General features: G+C 39.7%; 2 protein-coding genes across 2 annotated transcripts in view; one reads left to right on the top strand and one right to left on the bottom strand.

Annotated features, from left to right (window-relative positions):
- Window positions 1-12,756, bottom strand: part of LOC117477417 (inositol polyphosphate-4-phosphatase type I A-like) — a gene marked incomplete in the record, with an annotated part of 33,056 nt that extends 20,300 nt beyond the window's left edge. The window contains 2 exon segments of the mRNA XM_034124074.1: window positions 3,486-3,556; window positions 12,632-12,756.
- A 992-nt stretch (window positions 12,757-13,748) lies between these two features.
- On the top strand, window positions 13,749-21,238 carry LOC117477416 (sodium/hydrogen exchanger 2-like). The gene is made up of 13 exons (XM_034124073.1): window positions 13,749-14,170; window positions 14,800-15,125; window positions 15,856-15,993; window positions 16,856-17,106; window positions 17,208-17,425; window positions 17,504-17,703; window positions 18,184-18,273; window positions 18,367-18,437; window positions 18,540-18,707; window positions 18,934-19,039; window positions 19,233-19,349; window positions 19,424-19,517; window positions 20,104-21,238. The coding sequence occupies exons 1-13, from the start codon at window positions 13,891-13,893 to the stop codon at window positions 20,406-20,408; spliced, it is 2,364 nt and encodes a 787-aa protein (XP_033979964.1). The 5' UTR covers window positions 13,749-13,890; the 3' UTR covers window positions 20,409-21,238.
- The last annotated feature ends 4,434 nt before the right edge of the window (window positions 21,239-25,672 follow it).

Genomic DNA, 25,672 nt, shown 5'->3' with positions numbered 1-25,672 from the left:
TCTCTCTCTCTCTCTCTCTCTCTCTCTCTCTCTCTCGTTCTGGGCTAGGGTTTGATGGCCCACTTTGGTCAGCTCAGATACATGTGAACTAATTAAATGGAGGAGAAACTGCCTGATATACAGGAGTGCTCCAATTTTGCAGTTGTCTGCGTAAAGGATCTGTGCATGTATTTGTTAATCATGTTTACTTGCTTGTTCCTGCCTGAAACAACAAAACTGGGATCGACTGAAATGTAAAAATGCAGGGAAAAAATGTAAACGCATGCACTGAAGGGAAAAGTTGTTTGTGCAACAGCACGAGCTGTGACAGTGCTAGAGGCCCCACAGACACTCAGTCATCAGCCTGAAGGGCCTTTTAGCTAATCGCTGAAGTGTTGCTGAGCGGTGACACTGTCATGTAAACAGAAAGCAGTTCAAAAATTAAATGATAGCTTACTAAAAAGGGCAGGACAGGTATAAGGTTAATAGATTATGATTTTTACAATGATTTTGTCAGCTAGAGTTAAAGGGATTTAACCCTGAATATGCCTTCATTCTGATATGTTTTTAGCTAAGAAATGTCTTGCCTTCTTCACTTCTATTAGTTTCTTTTTATCCATGTATAGAGTTATTTACCTATGCACATTGACCTGTCCATTAACATTAAATGTAACTGCTCATCCTTGCATGCTTATACAAATAATCAGCTCTGTGAAAACAAAATAACCAATATAAATGTGTGTTCATTAATGTGTATTATCAGTCTCCTCCAGCTCTGTCTAATCAGGTAAAAGCCTGGAGGACAGTCGATTTGCATCCCTGTTGAGCTGAGTCATCGGTATTAAAGAACCCTCGATAAGCATGTTTACCAGAGTGTTTCACAACACACACACACACACACACACACACACACACACACACACACACACACACACACACACACACACACACACACACACACACACACACACACACCACACACACACACACACACACACACCACACACACACACACACACACACACACACACACACACACACACACACACACACACACACACACACACACACACACCTTAAAAATAAGTACAGCAGGCAGCAGTACAGCATAACCAATCAAATGTATACAATTGTCCTGGCTTTGATACTTGCCAGATGCATTTTCTAGAAGATTTAAAAAAAAATACTTTGCAAGGTGCAAACACACATCTTACACACCTGCAGCAACAAGTGCTAGGAATCAGTGTTTTTCTGAATGTTCTCCAGGAAAAGCCAAATATCAATGTATCTCTGGTCTTTGTCCCAAAACCAAGAAGGATATTTCCAGTCCCTCAGCCAACTGGAGTTACTTTTTCCACTCCTGAAGCCAAAGAAACACTATTGTTTGAGAGGGAATTAAGTCACACTCTTGCTTCCAAGTTTCCTTATCAAAAATAGGTTCTTACACATCAGTCCGCGCTTTTTACGGACATCTACTTCCGGACCAAGTTTGTAGGTCCAAACTACAGAAGGATTATCGTCTACATCGCATTTGCGCTTTATGTAATATAGTTTACTGAGCTGAAATCTATGAAAGTCATAAGAATAACATCACTTTTCTTCATCATGCATCCTCACACCATCCTTTTGTGTTTGACCCGCAGCAGATGACAGATTTAACACCTCAAATCAATTAGGTAATTTGGCAGGCATTGGGAATTTACTGTCTTGCCAAAAGTAGAACAAAATCCAGGCATCCAACAGGAGGAAGTGGTCCTCTTCTCTGGCAGCTCAGAAACTCCACTGAGGGGAAAAAGCCGCCATATAAGGCAGCTCCAAATTTAGCATGACGTGTGAGTGGATGTGTGTGTGCACTAATTCACGTGACTCACAAACCTACACACACACAGAAATTCAGGCCAGAGCTCCTGACACATAAAACCCCAATCCAGGTTTCATAAAGTGGATTTTAGCTTATTAATAGGGGAATAAACAAGCTTCAAGATCTATTAACAATGGAGAACTTTTAATTATAGACAGAAATAACTAAAATTACCGTTTTGTAACACTGACCCCATAGGACCTGAAATACTCATAACCTACCCTAATATGGATGAAAGCATTAGTGATAGTGGTCCCATTTTGCTTAATTCTTCTTACTTAACATATTTAGCTTTGAGTGAACAACAATGCAAGGGTCATTTGCCTTTTCGAGATCAAACAGGTGGCTTTTCATTACATCAGAACTTGCTTTCTTTTAATCACAATTACCATTATTAAATTACTTAAATAATGCAATTTTAGTTGTATGCTCATATTAGTGTGCAAATAAACCATCTACAGTCTTACCTTGGAGATAAGGTTACCCAGGAGTTCATCTCAAGTTTTAAATAAGCATGGACAACATGTCCTTAAAGTACTCAAACAATATTTGACTGTAACTCCTCCGCTGAGAAAGACCATGTGATGCAACTGAACGGAAAATAGTTTTTAACTTTTACTCTCTGTTTTGGAGAGCGGTGATGAATGGCTTGTTTAAGTTGGAGGACTCACGACTCAATTCATCAGAGCAGAGACTTCCAAACATTTAAGCGTGTTGAGAAATCCGATATTTAAAGACAAGCCTTGAGAGGGTTAGCCACTTATAGCAGACTGTATCCTGTATGAAAGATCATTAAATGTAATTTATATGAAGATCATGTAGGTCCTAACACAACGCTCTCTGATTTGTGAGGCGATAGGGAGAAGTTACAACTTAGTTTAACTCTTAACACCCTTTTGTTTGCCTTGCAGGCTGTGCTCACATATTATAAGCACATGCATGTGGTTGTGTTTGAAGCTCCTGTCTTGGTTTAAAGACACAGAGGGTCAAAGTGAGACAGAGTGTGTGAGAGTGAGTCTCGCTCACCATACATGGTGAATCCCAGTTGTATAGCTTCCTCCTTGCCAGAAGGCCTTTCACACACTGGAGACAGGGCCTCACACCACACGTTTCTGTGTGAGAATGTGTGTGTCGGCTCGCATCTCATAGCTATGGACTATGTGTGGTTCTTCCCCATGCGTTTTTCACACAATAACAGACAGCCAATATACACAATTATCTATTATCACATTTATATATCAGCCAAGGATGGAGCAGATGGGGACTGACCAAAGCTAACGGAGCACTTTAGAAACAAGAAATAAATGTAATAATAACTTAATGAATATAAGCGCAGTAAATGTCACTGTTTTTGCAACAGATAGAAGTCAAACTCATCAATTAAACACATTGCTATAGGGACGATTATTGTCCTGATTATTCCATTATTTCTTTGGTCTATTAAACATCATAACACTGTAAAATGTGTCTATACCAGTCCAAGATGACGTGTTCAAAGCTCTATGAAACAGTGAGGGTCATTTTTCACTATATTTTGCTATTGTCTAAACCAAACAATTAGACAATTATGCGGTATGTTTTAGTTGCAGTCCTGGTAATATAATATTCGGAGGGTTTATGGCCTCACTGATCATTTTCTACTTACAGTTTATTAATGCGGTGAAGGAGAAGAGGAACTGATCAAGGGTCGCTGAGGATGAAGCAGAAGTTGACAATCTGTAAAAAAAAGTCGTTTTACATTTATTAGTAGGAATTGTGTGTGTGCAAACTGTTAATGTCTCGTACAATTCAGTACAGATGTATTGTATGTTTGTCCACATAACTGCATCAAAAAAAGTGGGACATGCAATTGTTGAGCGTCTGTTGTTGCTCACTTTCTACAACAGTAACAGAAATAAAAACGAAAGTGTGTTTCAGTCAAAAACAGATTGGCCCCAAATCACAGTGGGGTTCCCTATTTGTCAGTGTGTGTGCGTGTGTGTGTGTGTGCGTGTGTGTTCAACATTAGAATAAAGCGTGAATAATTTCTTTAGAGGGACGGAGCAGCTGTGGCCCTTTCACATGAAAATGAGCATCGCCCACAGCCTCAAACACAGGGCGCGTGCGTGTGTGTGTGTGTGTGTGTGTGTGTGTGTGTGTGTGTGTGTGTGTGACGGCGTCTTGCTCAAGTTAGCATCACTTCCTTCTGTTGTTTCAGGAAGTGTCTAAACGAGTCGCTCTGGCTGACAAACAGTAACCTTCAGTCAGATTTCTGTCGCACTAACGCCTGGCTGCACATTATTATCACCGTGTACTTTGAGCAGAAATGGAGAAAGTATTCAGGGCCTCTACTTAAGTAAAATAACTGATAACACACTGTAAAGATTATGTAAGAAGAGTACAGATATACCATCTTAAGAGTATGTTTTTGTATTATTTACTGTGCGTTTATGTCAAAGTAGGATTTGACTGTTGTTGTATGGAAGGACAGATATTTGTCTGCCTGTTTCACATCACAACGGGGCAGAACAATAAGTGTCAAAGATGTTACTGCTCTGATATCCTGCTACACTTACTGCAGTTTCTCAGCCTTGATGGAAAAAGGGGAATGTCCTACATTTGTTTCCAAATCTCTTACGATTGGTGTTATACCAGATTAACCTGAACACCCACATCTAGCTTGGCAAAATGACCAGGTGGTTGGTGTGACACGGCATCTTTGTGAAGCTGCATTTATAATTTATTTGTTACATTAGTATCTCACTGTGAACGTTTATATAACATTAATTTGTGTACAATTTGGCCAGTTAAAGCTAACTATAAGGAGGTCAAGAGTCAGAGGTCAATGGGTTTTTTCCACTAAGCGGACATCATTAAAAACGTGTATACACTTTTATGAGAGTGTAAAAAGCAGAGGAGTCATTTTACAGAGTAAGTGCCTTATTTTACTTGACAGGATCTTCACCTACATTTATTTTTCAAATCCTTTTTTGAACATATTAAACCATAATAACATCTGCATACTGTACATCTGTCACAGGCTGCACAAGTAATCAAAATAGCAATATTGACAAACGCCATAGTCAAATTGGCAAAGCAAACGCCATAGTCAAATTGGCAAAGCAAATGATGTGTTAAAACACGTCCAAAAGCCTGCTTTACACCTGCTGTAGCGGAGGCCTGTATCCACCTGCTCCACCTGTCGTGCTCTACGGTGCCGAGGAGGTTTTACCACGGGGATATCGCGGAGAGACCGGAGCGCCCCTACGTTTCGGGCTGGACCTGCTTCGCCTATCCTGTACTGCTGTACTGAGGAGGATCTTCACCGGGGACATCGCGGAGAGACCGGAGCGCCTCTACGCCTCGAGCTGGGCCTGCTTCGCCTATCCTGCTGTGCTGAGGAGGTTTTGCACCGGGGTCATCGCGGAGATACCGGAGCGCCTCCACGTTTCGGGCCTGCTTGCGCGCCTATCCGGATGCTGTGCTGGTCCGGGAAAATGGCCCCTATTGTGATTCTGCTATGCCTGTTAGCTATTTTGGACAATGAGAAGTTCTCTCGTCATCCGGAGAAGTCGACTGGGTTCAGGTCTGTTCTACCGCCCGCAGTGGACATCCCCTGTAAAGGTTCGGATGTCTTACACAAACAATTACTGGTTGCCTTGTCACAGACATTCAGTTCGACAAATGTTTGTCTTTCTCACTTGCCTGCTATGATGGTTCTTCAGGACTGCTTCTTGAGCTCTAATCTCACTTTCGCGGAGTTTGCTGGTGACTTTAAAGCAGATGACAATGTATGTGTGTCGGTTAAAAGGAAAAGGTGCTTGGTTTTTTTGCTATTATTACTATCAGGGAATGTATAACTAAACCCTGGACCGCCCAGTAGCAGTAGTAATCAGATAGCTACTCCTGCTGATTTTATTTCTAGATCTGGATTGGGATTCATTCACTTAAATGTGCGCAGTCTGTTACCTAAGTTAGATTTTGTCCGCATTTGGGCGAGCTCGACTGATGCTGATATCATGGTCTTATCAGAAACGTGGCTAGATAAATCTATTTTGGCCTCTGACATCTACTTAAATGGTTATAGTGTATATCGTACCGACCGTCCTAAAAAAGGTGGTGGCGTTGCCATTTATGTGAAAAATAAGTTTTGTGTAACCAAGATGGTTTCCAAATCTATTAGTAAACAACTAGAATTTTTAGCCTTAAATATTGAAGTAGCAAAGGGTCAACAGCTCATGGTGGTGGGCTGCTACAGACCCCCCTCAGCTGTCAAGGACTCTTTATCTTCATTGGCAAAACTTTTATCTCAACTTGACTACAAGGAAATAGTGCTGCTTGGTGATTTTAATTGGGACTGGTTAACTTCTGTGTCAGAGGATTTTAAAAACCTTTGTATCTCTCTGAATGTTACTCAGATTATTGACAGTCCTACTCGCCCTAACATTAAGTCCCCAAATAAATCCTCCTTAATTGATCTCATTTTAACTAATGCTCTCCATAAATACTTATCTGTGGGAGTATTTGCAAATGATCTGAGTGATCACTGTGTTGTAGCCACAATTAGGGACACAAAAGTCCAAAAGGTTAAACCTCGCATTATCAGTAAGAGAGACAAAAAACATTTTGTGGAGCAGGGTTTTGTTCATGATCTGTTTGATTTTGATTGGGGTAAAATCGATCTGTGTGCTGATGTAGAAACTGCATGGTCTTATTTTTATCTTGGTTTTATGGAAATTATAGATAGACATGCACCCCTACGTACTTTTAGAGTGAAGGGACGAGACAATCCTTGGTTTTCTGCTGACTTATCTAGTCTCCTACATGAGAGAAACAAGGCCTGGGCAAAGGCTAGGAAATCTGGCTCAGAGGTAAAATGGCTACGCTTTAGGCAGCTCAGAAATAGCTTCACATCACAAATAAAAAGTGCTAAGTCTAAGTATTATCTGTCAGTTACCACAAAGAACCTGAATAATCCTGGAAAATTTTGGAAAGCCATAAAATCGATATCCACCGGTGATATCCGTAATGAGCTACCTCCGTGCATTACCACAGCATCTGGCACTATATCGGACAGGGCCACTATGTTAAATTGTTTTAATGAGCATTTTGTGTCCTGTGGCTCTCTGTTTGATTCTGTGACAAACTCTGCTTCTGTGAACACCACAGTCTGTGACTCTGAAAAACGTGTTTTGGAAAACCCTTTTAGTTTTACTCCTTTTACTGTTGATGTTGTTCGTGAAGCTTTAACCAAGTTAGATCCTAAGAAACCGGCTGGCCCGGACAACGTAGAACCTTTCTTTTTAAAGATAGCTGCAGATTTTATTGCTCCACCTCTCACTACTCTTTTTAACCTCTCCCTCAGCACAAACACAATTCCAAAATTGTGGAAGTCAGCGTATGTCCTGCCTTTGCTGAAAGGAGGGGAGGCAACTGTTTTAAATAATTATAGGCCCATCTCGAAATTATCAGTTCTGGCTAAGGTTCTTGAACGCCTAGTGAGTGAGCAGGTAAAGGTGTTTTTATGTACAAATGACATCCTGTCTAAACATCAGTCAGGCTTCAGAAAGCAACATAGCACCATCACTGCCACAATGAAAGTGGTGAATGATGTGGCGAGTATTTTAGATAATAAGCAGAGCTGTGCAGCTCTATTTATTGACCTTTCCAAAGCGTTTGATACCGTCGATCATCGCATCTTAAAGCAGAGGCTACTCAGTATTGGCATATCCAGCCATGCAGTGGGGTGGTTTGTGAACTACCTCTCTGAAAGGTCCCAATGTGTTCATTTTGATGGGCTGTCTTCTGAGTGGTTAAACATTACTAATGGTGTTCCTCAAGGTTCTGTTTTAGGTCCACTTTTATTCTCCATCTACATCAATAGTTTAGGTGAAAATGTCGATGGAGCAACCTTACATTTTTATGCGGCCGATACCGTTATGTACTGTGCACGTCCCTCCATTAAGGAGGCTGTTGTTGAATTGCAAGCTGCTTTTAACATTATTCAGACTCAGCTCTCAGCGCTTAAGCTTCTTTTAAATGTGGATAAAACCAAGGTAATGCTCTTTTCAAAAGCTAAAAAGACACCAGAGCCTGTTTTAGATATTTTAACTACGCAAGGAATAAAACTTGAAGTGGTTGCCTGTTACAAATACCTTGGTATCTGGCTTGATGATTGTCTCACTTTTAAATGTCATGTCAATAACCTGCTTAAAAAACTGAGGGTTAGGCTAGGTTTCTTCTACAGGAACAAGTCCTGTTTCTCGCTCGAGGCCAGAAAAAGGCTAGTCACTGTGACCTTTTTACCTGTGCTGGACTATGGTGATTTGATTTATATGAATGCACCTGCCAATTGCCTGGTCAAGTTAGATGCTGCGTATCACAGTGCACTGAGATTTGTGACAAACTGTAAAGCATTAACCCATCACTGTACCCTGTATGCAAGGGCTGGTCTGCCTTCACTAACTGCACGGAGGCTCAGTCACTGGTACATTTTTATATATAAAGCCATGTTAGGGAAACTTCCATCCTACATCTGCTCCCTGATCTCACGGCGAATTGTAAGTGGCTACTGCCTGAGATCGCATGCTGTGGTTTTATTAAATGTGCCAACTGCTAGGACTGTCTTAGGGAAGATAGCATTTAGATGCGCAGCTCCACTGTCCTGGAATAGTCTGCAATTAAAATGGAAACTGAGCAATCTGGTGCCACTAAATGTTTTTAAAGCTCGGTTGGATGCTACTGAATCGGAAGCTGTTGGTACCTGTGCATGTGGATAGTTATGTAAATTGTAATCCCTGTAATGCTAATGTATGATGTCCTTTTGTTGTTCTGTTTATGTTTTTAATGTTTCATGTGGAACCTACTTGAGCAGGTCTCCCTTGAAAAAGAGGTCAATGATCTCAATGGGATACAACCTGGATAAATAAAGGTTTGAAATGAAATGAATGGAGCTGCAGGGATATCCCAGCTTAAAAACTGAAGGCTACAGACATATATTTTTCATGCATCCTACATCTGTCCTATACTGAAAAACCTTTAATAACTAACTTAATATGAGAGAAGATACAAAAGAGGCTACTCAGGAAGCGCCTGCCTGTCGATTTACACTATGACAGCATTTTTAATACAAAAAGTAGACCACAATGCACCTGCATCCACTGGCACTTTGTAGTAAAAACAAGTCTCTTTACATGGTACTGAAATTGTTCCACAGCACAGAATCCGTTTGTAAAACTAGAACAACATCTTTTTGCTCTCAGCAAGAAATGCCACTATTGGTTGAAAGATGACCTATTAGCATACAGCATGAGTGTGCATTTTCTCTCTAACATCCAAACACAGCTAAGATGTCATCCTCCAGACATCAGCCCAGTGTCAGAGTGATAATCCGGGTGATGTCGGTCAAAATGCCCGTCAAACAGATGGCGATTCACACACACATACCCGAGGATGTCTGCTGCTGATGGATGTAAACAAACTCACGCTGCAGACGGCGTCACGAAGCACAGAGACTACAGCCAGCCCTCTCCCTCCCTTCTTCCTATTCCTCTCTCCAACAGCTCGCTGCTTCTCAAACGTGCACGCCAATTAACTCTTTGTGTGCCTGGTCTGCAGCAAAAACAGCCTCTTCCAGTAAGGATTGAAGATAGAAAACTTAGGTCAGCTTCTAGACAAATAACAACTTTTAGCAATAATTTGACTACCTTTCTTTTACAAAATGTAGCCAAATGTTCAACAATGTAAGTAAGACAAGACACACTACAGTAGATACTTCCCTAAGAAGGGTAATCTAAAACTGTCAAAATATTGATGTTTATCAGGAACTATCTTAGCATGGAATCAGGAAACAAATATGGCTTGATCTTACATCAGGTATTTTTTGCAGGGGAGATGGATGTTACACAGAAGTAGGAACTCATCACGTTGTTTACCATGCCCTCTATGTAGTGTCCTATCTTTGGCAACAACACACACACATTGCTTTTGAGGCCTCTCATTTCCCCCGATGCTCATCAATATTTCATTTGACTGTTGCATGAGAGCTCGCAGTATCAGCGACTATCTGTTGGTAAGACCTTCTTAACTATACACTCCTAAAGAGATGTTATGCTTTTTTTTATTTAATAATTAAGTATTAAGTGGCCAAATTTGAGGCAAGGAGAAAAAAACGAGTGTCTTTTTGACTATAGTAACTTTTGTACTGTTCTGTGTAATGCTTCCTGAGTTTAAGTTGATGAGAATGATGAGTTACAGGCGATCTATTTTAAGTGAGGAGAATGACACACAACTCATCATCACTGATCTGATTCCCCTCGTTATGTCAGCTTTGTGCTTTCTCTTCCTCCATCTTTCAAAAGCAGACGGGCAATAAGACAAACAGTTGGCTGTAGATGCATGGTATGACAAGAGCAAGAGATGCATAAGCAGAGGAAGACACAGATCAGGAGTTATCCACAGGAGTCTGCTCGACCCTCGAGAGCTGAGGGGGAGAGTTTGATGAGTCACCATACAAACAAACACACACACACGGAAGAAGATACGAAGGAGATTATAACAATGTGATTTCATATCAAATCATACTTCATCAACCAAATCAAATGCTCGATAAAGCCATTTACAAACAGAGGTCACTACAGATGAGATGAATATCAATATGACGATAAAAAGATAATTAAATTATAATTAAATGTTAGTTACATCAATAAGTCTCTAAAAACAGCCTAATTTACACTGATGCTTAACTTGCAATTAAAGCCTGAATCATGATGTTTTTGCCTGAACTGCAACTAACGACTATTTTTATTATTATCTAAGAAAATATCAATCTGTTGATTTTTGTATAAAATGTGAAAAAGCTCAGCAAAGTATCTTCATCGTAAAGTTGCCTGTTGTGTCCAAACTACAGAGTAACCCCCAATAAGTATTTTAATTACAAAAAGTAGAACATCCTCACACTCGAGAAGATGGAAAAAACAAACGTTTGGCAATTTGGCTTAAATGAATGCTGCCAGTGATTGGCAAGACAGAGAAAATGATATGGATAATAACTGTGGAAATGATTAATCATATGGAAAGGGTCCCAGCTGGATTCCTAATGGTATATCTGAGCAAAACCATGTTTCTTACATTATTCTGTGGCATAACTGTGAAACAGCGGAGCCACTTGTATCACTTCCTCATGCATTTCTACATAAAGTATTGCTATCCACTATTTAATTTATGCAGGAGGAAGTGAAAATAGTTGGGGTTTCAAAGACGCAGATTTACTTTTACATTTTTTTAATTAGGTTAAGAACAAGGGGTCTCAAAATAAGTGAATGCCAGGTTGAATAAAGGGTTAGGAGAGAGGGAGCCTACATGCTAGCTGCCATAGGTATGTCATAATCCCCTAACATATGACTATAGATCAAGCTCGGGTCATATGATGACACCTGAGGCAGCTCTACTCTCTGAACAAAGGCGGGGAAATCAGGCTAAAAGCTCCTAAAGCTATAGCTTAGATTTATATTAGGTCACATGCCGATACAAATTTATGATTTCGGGCTTTAAATACACGATATCAACTTGACGAAGGCGGCAACAAAAAACTGTGTTCATCACTAACTCATTGATAAATACTTTGATTTATAAAATGTCAGAAAATAGGGAAAAATGTCAATCCTAGTTTCTAAAAGTCCAAGCTGATATGTTAGTTTCTTGTTTTGTAAGGGGGAAAAAAATATAAAGTTATAACAGAAACAAGCAGTCCTATTTGAAAGTCTGAAGACAGCATGTTCTGTTATTTCTGCATTGAAAATGTACCGAGTACCCAAATACTTTTCAGTAAATCTGATAACCGATAAGTTGACTTATTGCTGCAGCTCTAAACTTGACACAACATTGCTTCCATTTGCATCTTGGACAACATCTAACCCTCAAGTTTGTTGGTACATGCTATTCAAAAACTCCCACCTGAAGCCACTTCCTGAATGAAACTTTCACAGTAAGGGCCTCACTTAAAGCCCCTCACTCTCTTCCCCCTTAAAGAGCACCATCAGCTCTTGGAAATCGATGACCTTGGCTCCTGCACAGCGAAACTCAAAACCACTGTGATGGTCAGGAGAGACTGCAGTGAAATGTGTGGACAACATGCAAAACTCACATGTGCACATCGAGTCAGAATGCAGCACACACACACACACATAAGTCTGAGCAATAACCAAATACATGCGTGTGTGCAGGGTGATTTGCAGGCTTGGAGCAGCAACATCACTGCAATGTCATAACATTAGCATGTCCAATCATGCCATGTGAATAACTATGTTTACACACACACACACACACACACACACACACACACACATACACATACACTTGAAGGAAATTGCACCCTTTCCTACCTAAGTTATGTAATACTGACAGGAGCAGTATGTCACAGGCTGTCACCTGTCTGCGACACACAATAACCCACTTACAAAATATAATACATCAAGCTAGGGAAGGTCTTCCATATTAAATCACACTTTACCCCGAATATGTAGCCCTTTTCGCTAAATGTTTGTTGGTCTTAATAGGTCCTGTCATGTACGTGGGCTAGTCAGCTGTACTTACATTCTTTCTGTCCATGTTTATTAAGTTACGTGGTAAAAAAAACACGTTTAAAATGTGTTCAGTTTATCAACATACGTAGTTACAAAACTAGATAAAGCTACCGTTTCCGAACTTACTGAAACAACGACAAAGCTGCAACCGTTACCGCTTTAGGTGACCATAGCGGTCATTACGGTACGTATTTTTGAATTAAAATTAACTCTAAAAGTCGACACTTACCTATGCAGTTGCGTTTGGTGGGGAAATGTCCTTTTTACTTGATAAAACCACAACTGTTGTGAGGTGTGTGTCCACAAACTGCCGCACTGTCTCTCTGCTTCTTCTGGATACAGCCGCAGCGACTGCCGTTGGCCACGCCCCCTGCGTTTGCACGTTGCTGTCGTCATCACGCACGCACCACGTAGACCTTTTCAAAACAAAAATAAATTTTATTTTACACCAACCTTCTTTTACATTATGTGTTGTCCAATTCTCATGCATTGTATACGCTGGTGATAAAGAGAGCAACTGAATAGTAATATTATAAATACCCTCAAATTCTTGTTTAACATTTCACTGCAAGAAATGCAATATCATGGGTACATGACACATGCAAGTATTCATCCTTTCATTAATTTAATAATATTAGAGGCTGCTAGCAGTAGGGATGATAGGTATTAATAATGATTGTAATAAAAAATGACACAATATCTGTGGTAGAGCCACTGTTCCAAAGCAGAGTTGCCTTCTATCGCCATCGTGTGTGGTTTATAGGGTATTACAGATTTTAACCACAATTTGCCTTTTAAAGCTGTGCATAACTCTGCTGTACAGTGGCAAGAAAGTGAAGTGAACCCTTAGGAACAACCTGCATTTATGTATACATTTGTTCTAAAATATGCTCTGCACCTAAGTAACAATAATGAACGAACACAATCTGTTTTAACTAATAGCACACAAATGATAATTGTCTTGCATTGCTGATTCGAGGCCTGGACAGTTTGCCATCCTTAACAGAAAAATGAATTATCAAGATTATCAAGATATCCTGCAAGATAAAGCTCAGCAGAGGTTGGGGGGTGAAGCAGGACAATGACCTTAAATATTGAAGTAAATGTAATACAGAATGGCTCACTTTTAATGACCAATTCCTGCATAAAATCAGGAAACTCCAAAGGGTTCACAAGTAATTAACAGGGGAAGTTTAATATGTTAAACTGATTCACCAGTGTCTAGTTTAGCTGTTCTCTTCTCACATAATGGGCTCCTCCCAGAATAGGCAGGGCACACAGGTGATGTGACACAAGCAGGTTCTTCAACACTTTAAACCAGATGTCAGTTACGCCTCAAACAGGATTATGTTGAGGTTGTTTTTGAGAAGGACTTTCTTCGAAATTCCTAAATGAAAACTAAACTATTATTTTCAAATGGCTACAGACTAAGCTGCACAACAGAGGTAAGACACATTGGAGATATTTCCGATCTGTGGACCAGTGGAAATGGGTTCCTCTGTTTTAGGTAGAGCAGGGATCAAGACAGGAGTCTCCTGCATGCTTCTGCTGCTCTTGCTTTTCTGCTTTGGAGGTAAATGTGAGGTCCAAGAGTCAAAACCTTCACCGCCAACCAACCTCCAACCTGTAGAGAATGAATTCAACCAGCCCCAGGCGTACCCAGAGGAGGAGAGGGCCAACCTCCCTATGTTCACCATGGACTACCCCCGGATCCAGATCCCTTTTGAGATCACTCTGTGGGTGCTGCTGGCATCATTTGCCAAAATTGGTACGTGTGGATGAATCACTTTGGATAAAGAAATAGGTTGTTTCAGGATCTACCAATGGTTGAAAGTAACTCATTTAATCAAGAACTGTACTCAAGTACAATTTTAAGAAACTTTAAAAATACTTATATCCATTTGCTGCTAATTCATATTTCAAATGCACAAATTATACTTTTTAGTACACTACATTTATTTGATGAAGGAAGTTACCTTACAGATACAGATAGATAACACAAAATCAATCAACAAATACATGTTTATTATAGGTTAAGGGAACATTTGAGGAATCCCAGCAACACAGCCCCACCTTTACAAGCTTTACAATTTATTAAAAAATAGTATCAAACATTATAGACCAATAGTGCATGAAACATAATTTGAAGTAGGCCTGATATACCTCTATACTTTTGGCACTTTGAATATATATATATACATTAAGGCTGGTGCTTTTCTTTAAATAACATTTGTATGCAGGACTTGTATTTCTATATATTTATCTAAATTAAAGAGTACTTCTTTCCCCTCTTTGCAACCTTGAATAAAAGCAGTAGATTCTTTGCAGTACCCTAAAGTTTGGGGTTAAAGGTCAACACATGAGTTGTCTCTTCTCACTATCTTGTCCTCTCTCCAGGTTTCCACATTTACCACAAAATCACCATCTGGATCCCAGAGTCATGCCTCCTGATCGCCATCGGCCTCATCGTGGGGGCCATCATGCACGCAGTGAAAGAGGAGCCCCCCGCCGTCCTCACCTCCAACGTCTTCTTCCTCTACATGCTGCCCCTCATCGTCCTCGACAACGGTTACTTTATGCCCACGAGGCCGTTCTTCGAGAACATGGGCACAGTGCTGTGGTACGCCGTGGTGGGGACCCTGTGGAACAGCATCGGCATCGGGCTGTCCCTCTTCGCCATCTGCCAGTTTGAGGTGTTTGGAGTTCAAGATATCAGCCTGCAGGTCAGTTCAGGCCATAGCGGACATGTTGGATGAAATGTGTGTGATATTGATGCATGTGATTTAGCTTTTATGTTGTATCAACAGAAATGCAAAGCTTCAATTATGCTCACTTTTGAGGGAAATTCGGCTATCCCTCTCAGGTCAAGAGAATTACATTTTCATGTATATTAATAAGGCAAGTTTTCCCAATGTGTTTTGCTCAGGACCCTTAAAAATAACAACATATATGTCTAAATTGGCATTTTACTATTTCCCCCCCCCTTGTTTTATCTAAATAATATAAATAAAAACACTTTTTTGGCATATTGAGAGAAAGTTTGACTGAACATATACATTCTATGTAATTGGCTCAAACGTAACTTAAAACAATAACAAGGTTGAACCGTTAAAGAGCAGGTGAGAAATAAATCTTACCACAAGATCTATTTAGCAGCTTGACTTCCACGTTCAATCATATATGTTATCACATGTGATTCAAATATGTTGTTTCCAATGTCATGAGTAAAATAAAAAATCCCCAAAATGTCCTGAGAAATCATTTATATTAATAAATGGATTAAATAAAGTACCTACGGCTTCCAGGCAAAGTATATCTGCTAATAAAGAATGTGTAATATAATCAAAGGCTCCAAAGCAGCTACAAAATGTGCCTCGAGGAGAGATGTTCTGTTAAATAATGGATTTCTCTCGATATGTCTAAGAAAATGTTTCACACTCTTCTTCTCTGCAGGAGAATTTGCTTTTTGCCTCCATCATCTCGGCCGTGGACCCCGTTGCTGCTCTGAATGTGTTCGAGGACATTGGAGTCAATGAGCAAATATATATAGTGATTTTTGGAGAGGGACTGTACAACGATGCTGTCACTGTGGTGAGTTCAGGAAGTGTGCATTCAATATTTAAAAATGAATTGTTGGGCCATTTAGTCATTTTATAGTGATGAGCTGCGGCTGGATAGAGTATTATATAAGCTTATAAATAAACTGGTAATGTGGATATTTTTGTTATGCGACAGGCAAATGGAGTTTTCTTTCCCTTACACTTTAAAAAATAAATATTTTAAGGTAACTTCCTTCGATTTGTAACTTGAATGTTCATACAGTTCCCGAGATAACGATATCCTCAGGGAAGTGTAAGCCACACTGAATGTAGAAACGTGTGTATGTGCATGTCATCAAATGTGTTATCTGACAATAACAAGAAGCAGTGTGAACGTGAGTGGGAATGAATCTCACAGTTTCCAAACCTCTGAACTAAAGAGAAACTTGCAGCAAAAAATCCATCAGCTAACGTCTGATGTTTTTGTGGAGGGAATAAAGAAAGCTGAATTTATATTTTCAGCTGTATTAGAATTTGTGGGGCTGCTAATGCCCAGAATGCAACATTTTTATAATCAGAATATCAATATTCTCTAAATAAAATTGTGAAAGAAACCACCCGTGTGCCCTTGCAGCTTTTCCACAGTGTAGTTTCCATTGTTGAGTGGAATTCAAGCATAATAAGCTTGCCTTTCTTTTGGTTGAGACACTTATTTTGCACAGATTGTCTTCAGGTCATCCAAAGAATAGTGTGTATTCAAATTGTTTCCAATCCATGGACACAAGTCATGTTGTCAGCCTGACCTGAAAGAGTTTCGGAGTAGATTTAAGAGTGGTTGAACCTGCTTGGCAACAGTTATGTGACATGCCTTTAACCCTGTTTGTGTTCCTGATGTTCTCCATCCGTCTCTCCAGGTTCTTTACAACATGTTTTCCTTTCTGGCCGACATGCCAGTTGTTGAATCCACTGATGTGTTTCTGGGGGTGGCCAGGTTCTTCATAGTGGCGGCCGGAGGCATCCTCTTCGGTCTGCTGTTTGGATTCGTGGCTGCGTTCACCACACGCTTCACCCACAATGTGCGTCAGATCGAGCCCCTCTTTGTCTTCATGTACAGCTACCTGGCGTATCTGGTGGCAGAGTGTTTCGCCATCTCCAGTGTGTTGGCGTAAGTGTACGAGAATCCTTTAGATACCCCTTTGGAAGTACAATAATGACATGTAGGATATCCTTATGTTTCCTCGGCCATTTGTCCTCCTTCTCATGCAGCATCATCACATGTGCCATCACCATGAAGCACTATGTGGAGGAGAACGTATCGCAGAGATCCTGCACCACCATCCGCCATGTGGTCAAGATGCTGGCCACCGTCTCCGAAACCCTCATCTTCTTCTTCCTGGGTGTCGTTACGATAACCACGGAGCACGAGTGGAACTGGGCCTACATCGTGTTCACGCTGCTGTTTGCCTTCATCTGGAGAGGGCTTGGTGGGAGGCTTAAAATCAATTCTAAAAACTCTCCTCTTAAATGAGTGCTGTTTGTCAATGTCTCTGATTGTCTTGCAGGCATCCTGGTGCTAACCCAGATCATCAACCCGTTCCGTACCATCCAGTTCACCTTCAAGGACCAGTTTGGCCTCGCCTACGGAGGCCTGCGAGGGGCAATCTGCTTCGCCTTGGTCTTCACCTTGCCCGATAACATCAACAGGAAGAACCTGTTCGTCACAGCGTCAATTGCTGTCATTATATTCACAGTGTTCTTACAGGTGAGCCTGAGAACAACTTCAATTATGCATTTATCATGTTCAAAGTACATGTATTAGCTTTTTCTTTAATAACTTTCACAGTTACGTGTTTCTGTTTTTGCGAAACACGTAACTCTGGTAACCTCTTAGGAAGGTCTAAGGCACTTCCTAATTGGCTTCAATTTTCATACTAAGAGGTTTCCACTAAGAGGTTTCCTCTTAGTGGAAACCTCTTAGTATGAAAATTGAAGCCAATTAGGAAGTGCCTCATTATATATTTTTTAAAGAGTCAGAAGTCAGTTCCATCATAGATTTGTTTTAAATCACAATAAATGTGACGTAAATGTACACAAAGGAAACCACACATTTAGAAAATGTTACATTAAAGTCACCATTTTGTGGAGGAAAATCTCTATACAGTCTATGATGACACTCTAAGCGACAAACATAAGTGCCAAGGATTGTTTTTATTGTTGTTGTTTTTTTTAAACGTATTTTCAGGGCATCAGCATCCGTCCCATAGTAGAATATATGAACATCCGGAAAACCAACAAAGACCTGAACACCATCAACGTAGAGGTTCATTCCAGGGCACGTATTTTCCTTTAAAATCTTTAAATTCATATTTTTCATTTGTGTCAAACACCCCATGTTTTAATGAGCCTACCTTTATGTTTCATGCAGATGATGGAGCACGTTGTTTGTGGTATTGAGGACCTGTGTGGACAATGGAGCCATTATTACTGGAAAGACAAGTAGGATTTATTCAATACCGACTATTTTAATTTATATTAAGTATTTATTTGGGTCTCATCCACATACATGTTGGCGGTTTTCTTTTCTTTGTCTTTTGTAAGGTTTAAGAAGTTCAATGACCGTGTTTTGAGGCGCATCCTGGTCCGAGACAACCGGGCTGAATCCAGCATCGTGGCTCTGTACAAGAGATTGGAGCTGCAGAACGCCATTGGGTTACTGGACTCACCAATGGGAGACCTCAGTGCAGCGCCATCCATCGTCTCTCTGTAGTATGTTCAACAATGTCGTTTATTACTAAAACATATGTAATGTCTTGCTGTAAGGTCGAAAAACGTTTTATCCATAACCGCATCAGCTTAATGCATGAAATTAAATCTAATTGCTGATGTTCTGTTTCTCCCATTAGATGAATATTATCCCAATTGCCCATCTTAATGGATGGATTTTACATTTCAGCAGCATTCACTGTTTATTGCTCTCTCCTCCTTCTGTCAGCGACGAGAGGAAGGAAGCGTCTCGGCCTAAGAGGAAGTTCCTGGCTGGTGACGTGAGGAAAATGCACGACATCCTGTCAAAGAACATGTACAAGATCAGACAGAAGGTAAGAGAAACATTTCTAAAGACATTAAGGCTGAGTTGATTCAATACCACTTAAAATGTTCCATGCATATTTGTATTCCTTTACCTGAAATAACATGTGCACATTTTGTTTTTGGTGACTTTTTTCGGATCTATATCACAGAAGAAGACATATCAGACTTTGGATACAAATCTATTTTATACATGTTTTCCAGACAATGGCGTACACCAACAAATACAATCTGCCTGACGACACCCGAACCAAGGAGATTCTGATTCGCCGCCATGCGAGCATCAGACGCAGCCTGCGTGCTGAAAGTTTCCGTGAACCGGTAGGTTTTGGAGGTCAAAAAGACTTTATTATTCGCCTATAGCTGCTTAAAATGTACTCTTCCTCCTCTTCCAGTCTGCACAAAACACCTTCAAGTCTCAAAAGTACTACTCCCTGCGGCCTGGGGGTAGTCTGGAGACTGCCTTTGAACTAAGAAGAAGAAGTAATGGTGAGTTCATACCATAGACTGTTTTACACCAAGCAACCGTAGCAATACATGTACTCTAACCATTCTTACTCCACTGGTTTCCAAAAGAAGTCCAATTGTATAGAAGTCTATCAGAAAATGATCCTACTTTTCACCTGATTAAATATCTCAATTATGATTTTCCAAATAAGTTTATGGTCTCAAGTCTTCTTTAATACAGCACAGTTATTTTAGAGTAACTAGAAGACAAAGCAGGATATGAGGGCGTGTCCACCTTGTGATTGACAGGCTTTTAACACTTGATCTTGTACAATTTGGGTTTTATCGTCTTTCACCCTTTAAAAAAAGTTTTCAGTTCATAAGACATGTTAACATTGTGGTTGCCTGAACAGCATTCGTTTGTACTTTTCTCCACCCTTGTGTCACATCTGGTTACAAACAACAACATGGCGGAGCTAAATCCAAAATGTAGGCTTTAAAATCCACAAAGCAATGGCTGAGGTCACTGTAGTTACTCTCACTTCTTATCCAGTCTACCATTCAAAGATGTTATTTGTTCAAATTGACACTTAAACGCTGACACCCTTTTTCTTTATGACATGTGGAGGTGCTGACGTGGACCTATCCGCCCGACCACAGTCCTCCGATGTGTCTCCACGCTCCTCATCCCGCTCTGTACTCCCCATGAGGAGGCTGAACACCATCAAGGAGTCTGGAGGAGCAGCGGAGCCGCCTGCTGTTCCCCCCCACCCACACACAGATCAGATAGACGGAGATAAAGACCCCCATGAACCCATGCAACCTCCCCAGCTACCACCACCGGGTGGCTGGGTACGGGAGAACCAGAATGGGGAAGGGAACCCCCTACTCAGACACCCGTCACAGGGGTCTCGTGGGTCGGTGAGATTTTAACTGATAATAACAGACAATAAAAAGCTGCCCTGGAGGAATATGTTTAAAACATACTTAACTTTGTTCCTCCATTGGGATGGTGGATTTTGTATACAGAAGAACACAAAACAATTGTATTTATTTTTGTATATGTTTTTTATTGTTTTAGTTCCATTTGTCAATTAAAGGGAGTCAGCAAAGTCAGTAATTTAAATAAATACATGTTGCTTAAAAGTACTGTAATAAGAATAAATGCAAAAAGTATTCCTTCTTTGTACTTCATAGAGGTGCTCATTGTGCATGCCAGTATTATATACTTTTACTCTACTGTATATATTTTTGAGAACATTAGTTACTTTGCATAATCAGATTACATTTGACAGAATATAAATTAACTAATAAATGACGTTGTTATATTGATATGATTAGTACTTTTAAAACTTTAAGAATGGCTTTTTTCTAAATCATAATTGTCTTTCTTTGCAGCCTGCTACCCTTACAAAGCATCTTATCGTTGCGTCTTGTTTATTTAATCCTCTGAGTTCCCTTCTGGATATCGATCCAGTTAGAGTACCGGATGCATTTGGAAGTGGAGTCATATTACACTTTGGTTTTCCCCCATTTAAAGAGTGCATTTGAAACCAGGCAGACGACCCGCAGGTATCATTCAAGAAGAATAGAAGACATGAGCACTAAACACTCTGCCCTCGTTTGTTTTAACGTCCTCTTTTATTATTCCATCCGACTGTCTGACGGCCGTTTACACCAGCATCGTATTTCAAAGTTCGTATCATTCTATCTTTAGATCTGCCAGGAACTGATCATCGTCCTGATCTTTGTTCCACTTTACATTCAGCACATAAACTGAATTTTTTTTAAACAACTTCCATACTTACTTACATAACATTTAGTTAAGAGTGCATACGTGGGATTTTTTATAATATTTCTTGATTAAAACAGAACAAAAAACTGTTATTATGATCATTTCTATCTTTATTTCTTCATTTAAAAAAAGAAAAGATCTTTACAACAAATTAACTAACAATGTTAACGTGATGCTATGGCGTACATATTACCGGTTTGAAGGGATACATGCAGTTAAGTATTAAGAAAATAATATACAAATATAGAAACCAGATAGATAGAGTTAGGGTGAAAGCATTTTAAGGGGGACAGGCAGAAAACCTGTGTGTGTATCTTAAAACAAAAACAGTATATGGCATGTTGCTGCGTTAAAATCAACAAAAAGAATCAAAGTCAATATATATATATATAATACTTTGTTTGTTTTTGTTTACCTCTAAGCAGAACAAGTAATGTTCTCATAATGCAGGCACCCTTTCCTGCAAATGTAAGCATTATAATGTCGTGGCATTTACAAGGAACCGAAGTAATTAAAGTGTAAACGCTTCCCTATGAGACTCTGCTGCAGAAAGCATTAGTCTTCATCCCTTCCTGCTTAGCTGCTCTTATTAAAGATTAGATACATTTCCTTACTTACTGAAAATCACCACAGTTTGAAAGTAACTGTTTTTGTAATGGACTTAAGGGGAAACTCATGTTTAATGCGCAAAATGGAAATATTAGTGGAACCTATGATGATAAATGCCAGTTTAAGTACATTTAAATAGAGACTAATGAGGTGTGTGCAAGTACTATGGCTGTTCATCTCCCCACAGCCAGACATATTGCTCTTAAAATGAAGCGTTCCAACTTAATATCAATTAACATCAAATGCAATTTTTCTCGTCTTAATTTGTTTTCCATATAATAGTTCCATGTTGAGCAAAGTTCTGCCGTTTTCAAGCCGCATATGGCGAACAAATAACCTCTAAATACAGAAGTAGCACTTAAATATTGTTATATATACGGCAGCTATTATTTAGAGTCATTAAGAAAAGAAATCAAATCAATCAAATTGGTTTGAAGATATATTTTGTTGTCATTTTGGGCCTTTTCCTGCCTGATTGTTACATTAATTATATTTAATAACTATGTGAATATCACAGCAACAAACATAATGGCTTACTTTAAAGAACACAAACCCTTAATTATTAAATATAACTTAAATGTCTTAATTAAACAGTCACCATTACAATAAAGGGCAGTATGTAAAAATAAACAGGGTCGATGATAGCTTCCAACGAAAGACAATAAATATTATTAGTGGCACTTTTTAATGGAACATTTGACTGAGCAACTAGATGTAACATGTATACCCATCAGTGGCGGCCGGTCCATAGGGGCGCTAGGGGCGCCGCCCCACCTCTTCCCATATTAAAAAATAAAAATAAAAAATATATTTTAAAAAACATATATATTTTTATTTTTATTTTTAATGAACAAGGTAAATATTATATAATTGGTATCAGTAAAATGTATAATCTACAATAAAATATCGTTTAAAATTGTGTTACGATGTCTAAAGTTACTGATAAGTCACATGTTTCCTGCCTGGCCTTGCCCGTGTACCTTCTCTCGTCTGGGCGCTAAGAGAGGAGCCCTCAACCAGTGCAGCAGCAGCCACTAGCAGCTGACTGTTGCTATCTGTAACGTGTAAACTATGCCGCGAAAACATAATTTCAGCCAATCAGCGTCGTCAAATATGATGGTCACAGGGCTCCTACGTGAGCGCCCGGTGCAGTCTGTGAGTTGTTTGGACTCGTATCCAAGGAGACAAAACAGGAAGCTGTCATACACTCTGGAAGCTACCATTTAGCAGCTAATGAAAACTCAGTTTTTGACATAAAAATGGAATTATGGATCATCAATCATTTTTCAAAGTGACAGACACATTGGATTAATTTATGGATTAACCTTCAGCTGCGTTTTTCTCGTTTTTGATCAGAATTGTTATTCTGCAAAAGGTGAGCATATCTCCATGTTTTGCTACCTAAAGCTACGTTGTGTGATGTCTGTATTTGCTTCCGCTGTCGCGAATTCTGATCGCTCAGTGATGATACTTATATTTCTAGAATATGTGGAATCTCAGTTTGTAAGCTTGTTTGTGCATATCCGATAAGTATATCGATTGATTTATACCTAGAGTGCGTTAGCATTTTTTCGCTCAGGGCTCATTTAGACGCTTCTTGTGAGACTTGTGTTTTGTTTCGGTAAACATGGTTCATATCATCAGTTACACATGAATAGTTTATTACATTTTAAGAAGCCCTGAGACACAGTTTCGTGAGAAAAAAAACGGGGGAAAAAAGCCCCTTAACAGGTTAAATGGGAATTAAATCAGTGTTCCCAAAGCCCCGGTGTTCTGCAGTTTGTGTGGGCCTACTGTACTGTTGCACAGTTTATGCTGTAGAAACTATGTCCAGGACAAGGTGTTTGGAAGTTTTGGAAGATTCATAGCTAACCACACTGAAGTTATGGAGGTATTGATCAGTCTTCTCATATTTTTAAGCCTCAAATTGTCCTTCTCCCCCCCTCTAACATCACCAGAAGTCATGATTTAAGGGGTCTTTTCTCAAAAAAAATTACCGGAGGAGCATCCCCCCGGACCCCTCTAGTATTGTTTGATCACCATTTCCACAGCCCCACCTAAAATATTTTCCACCAGCCGCCACTGATACCCATGAATAGGATGTTTTGTCTCAGAAGCCTATTATCTTAAATAAAAAGTTAAAATAATTCTTACAAAATGAATGATTGCTTCAGATTTGAGTAACTTGTTGCCCTGATTTAAAGTGTAACAATATGTTAAGTGCACTTACTATTTTACAAAGCGAGCATCATTTGAACATAATGAAATCATCACTATGTTCATTTATTTAACCCTCCTGTTGTCTTCGGGTCAAATCTGACCGATTTACTACTTTCATCAATCATAACTTTCTTGTTTTACATTCGATTGCATTAAGGCTTTATGATATCATTCACAGTAGACATTTGAACATATACAATTGCTGATCACCACTTTCATTGTATTTTGGATGATTTAGTCAACTTTGTAACACCCATGGTGTTCCCATAAAGAAAAGGAATTAGTAACCATCCGGATCAGATACAACACACACACACACACACACACACACACACACACACACACACACACACACACACACACACACACACACACACACACACACACACACACACACACACACACACACACACACACACACACACACACACACACACACACACACACACACACACACACACACACACACACACACACACACACACACACACACACACACAGATCCCATCTGCCCCAGCGCCTTAATCAGCTTATCACTCCCTGCACTGAGGCCGTTCAGAAAGATATATACTATAGATGTGTGTCCCCCCCAAATGTGCCCAATCCCCCCATGTGAATCACACCTGGCACACACAAACACACACACACACACACACACACACACACACACACACACACACACACACACACACACTATAGATGTGTGTCCCCCCTTATGTGCCCAATCCCCCCATGTGAATCACACCTGGAACACACAAACACACACACACACACACACACACACACACACACACACACACACACACACACACACACACACACACACACACACACACACACACACACACACACACACACACACACACACACACACACACACACACACACAGAACAATTTGATACATTTCCCGCTCTTATGTGCCCATCCCCCCACATCGATCACACCTGGCACACGCAATACATGTTCAGTGTCTATTCTTTGTATATTTACTGCAGTTGTTCATGTATACCAGTAGTCTGATACAATATTTACAGTTTGAAAGGGTGTTAAATGACATTTGGTGATGATTAATGGTTTTTGTGTTAATGTAATAGCAGTTAAAACAGGACCGGTCAAATTTGACCGCTAACACCAAAGTAAGGGGGAGGAAACGAAGACAATAGGAGGGTTAAAACAATGTGTTTTCAGAGACTATTCAAATACAATGTTATTCCTATCGACGCCACCAGATCTGTTTCACAAATGTGTTTACTTGAAGATTAAGATTAATAATGCAAAATCTAATAAACAAATTAATATGATTGTATGGAGATGTTATTGTTCCTGGGGGTAAATTCACCGTACAGTACATAAAGACGATACAATGAGCTCCACCTTTACCGGTTGCAGTTAAAGCCATGAACACAATAATGCATCAAGTAAAACAAATAATATGTATTATTCTGAAATAGTGCAGATTTGATTGCGGTATTTAGAGTATTATACTGATAAAGCAGGGCTTGTAGTATTGTAGTCCTATCAAATAGTAAAATATGATGTATTATTTTGAATCTAAATGTATTTTTAACTGAT

Source organism: Trematomus bernacchii, unplaced genomic scaffold (assembly GCF_902827165.1).
Source record: "Trematomus bernacchii unplaced genomic scaffold, fTreBer1.1, whole genome shotgun sequence".
Classification (NCBI taxonomy): Eukaryota; Metazoa; Chordata; class Actinopteri; order Perciformes; family Nototheniidae; genus Trematomus; species Trematomus bernacchii.
This window is presented reverse-complemented; position numbering and strand designations above follow the sequence as displayed.

Coding starts and splice junctions, on each gene's coding strand:
- LOC117477416 (XM_034124073.1), top strand. CDS start 13,891: ATGGGTTCCTCTGTTTTAGGTAGAGCAGGGATCAAGACAGGAGTCTCC. Junction 17,107..17,207: donor GCCATCTCCAGTGTGTTGGC/GTAAGTGTACGA, acceptor CTTCTCATGCAG/CATCATCACATGTGCCATCA. Junction 17,704..18,183: donor TATTCACAGTGTTCTTACAG/GTGAGCCTGAGA, acceptor ACGTATTTTCAG/GGCATCAGCATCCGTCCCAT.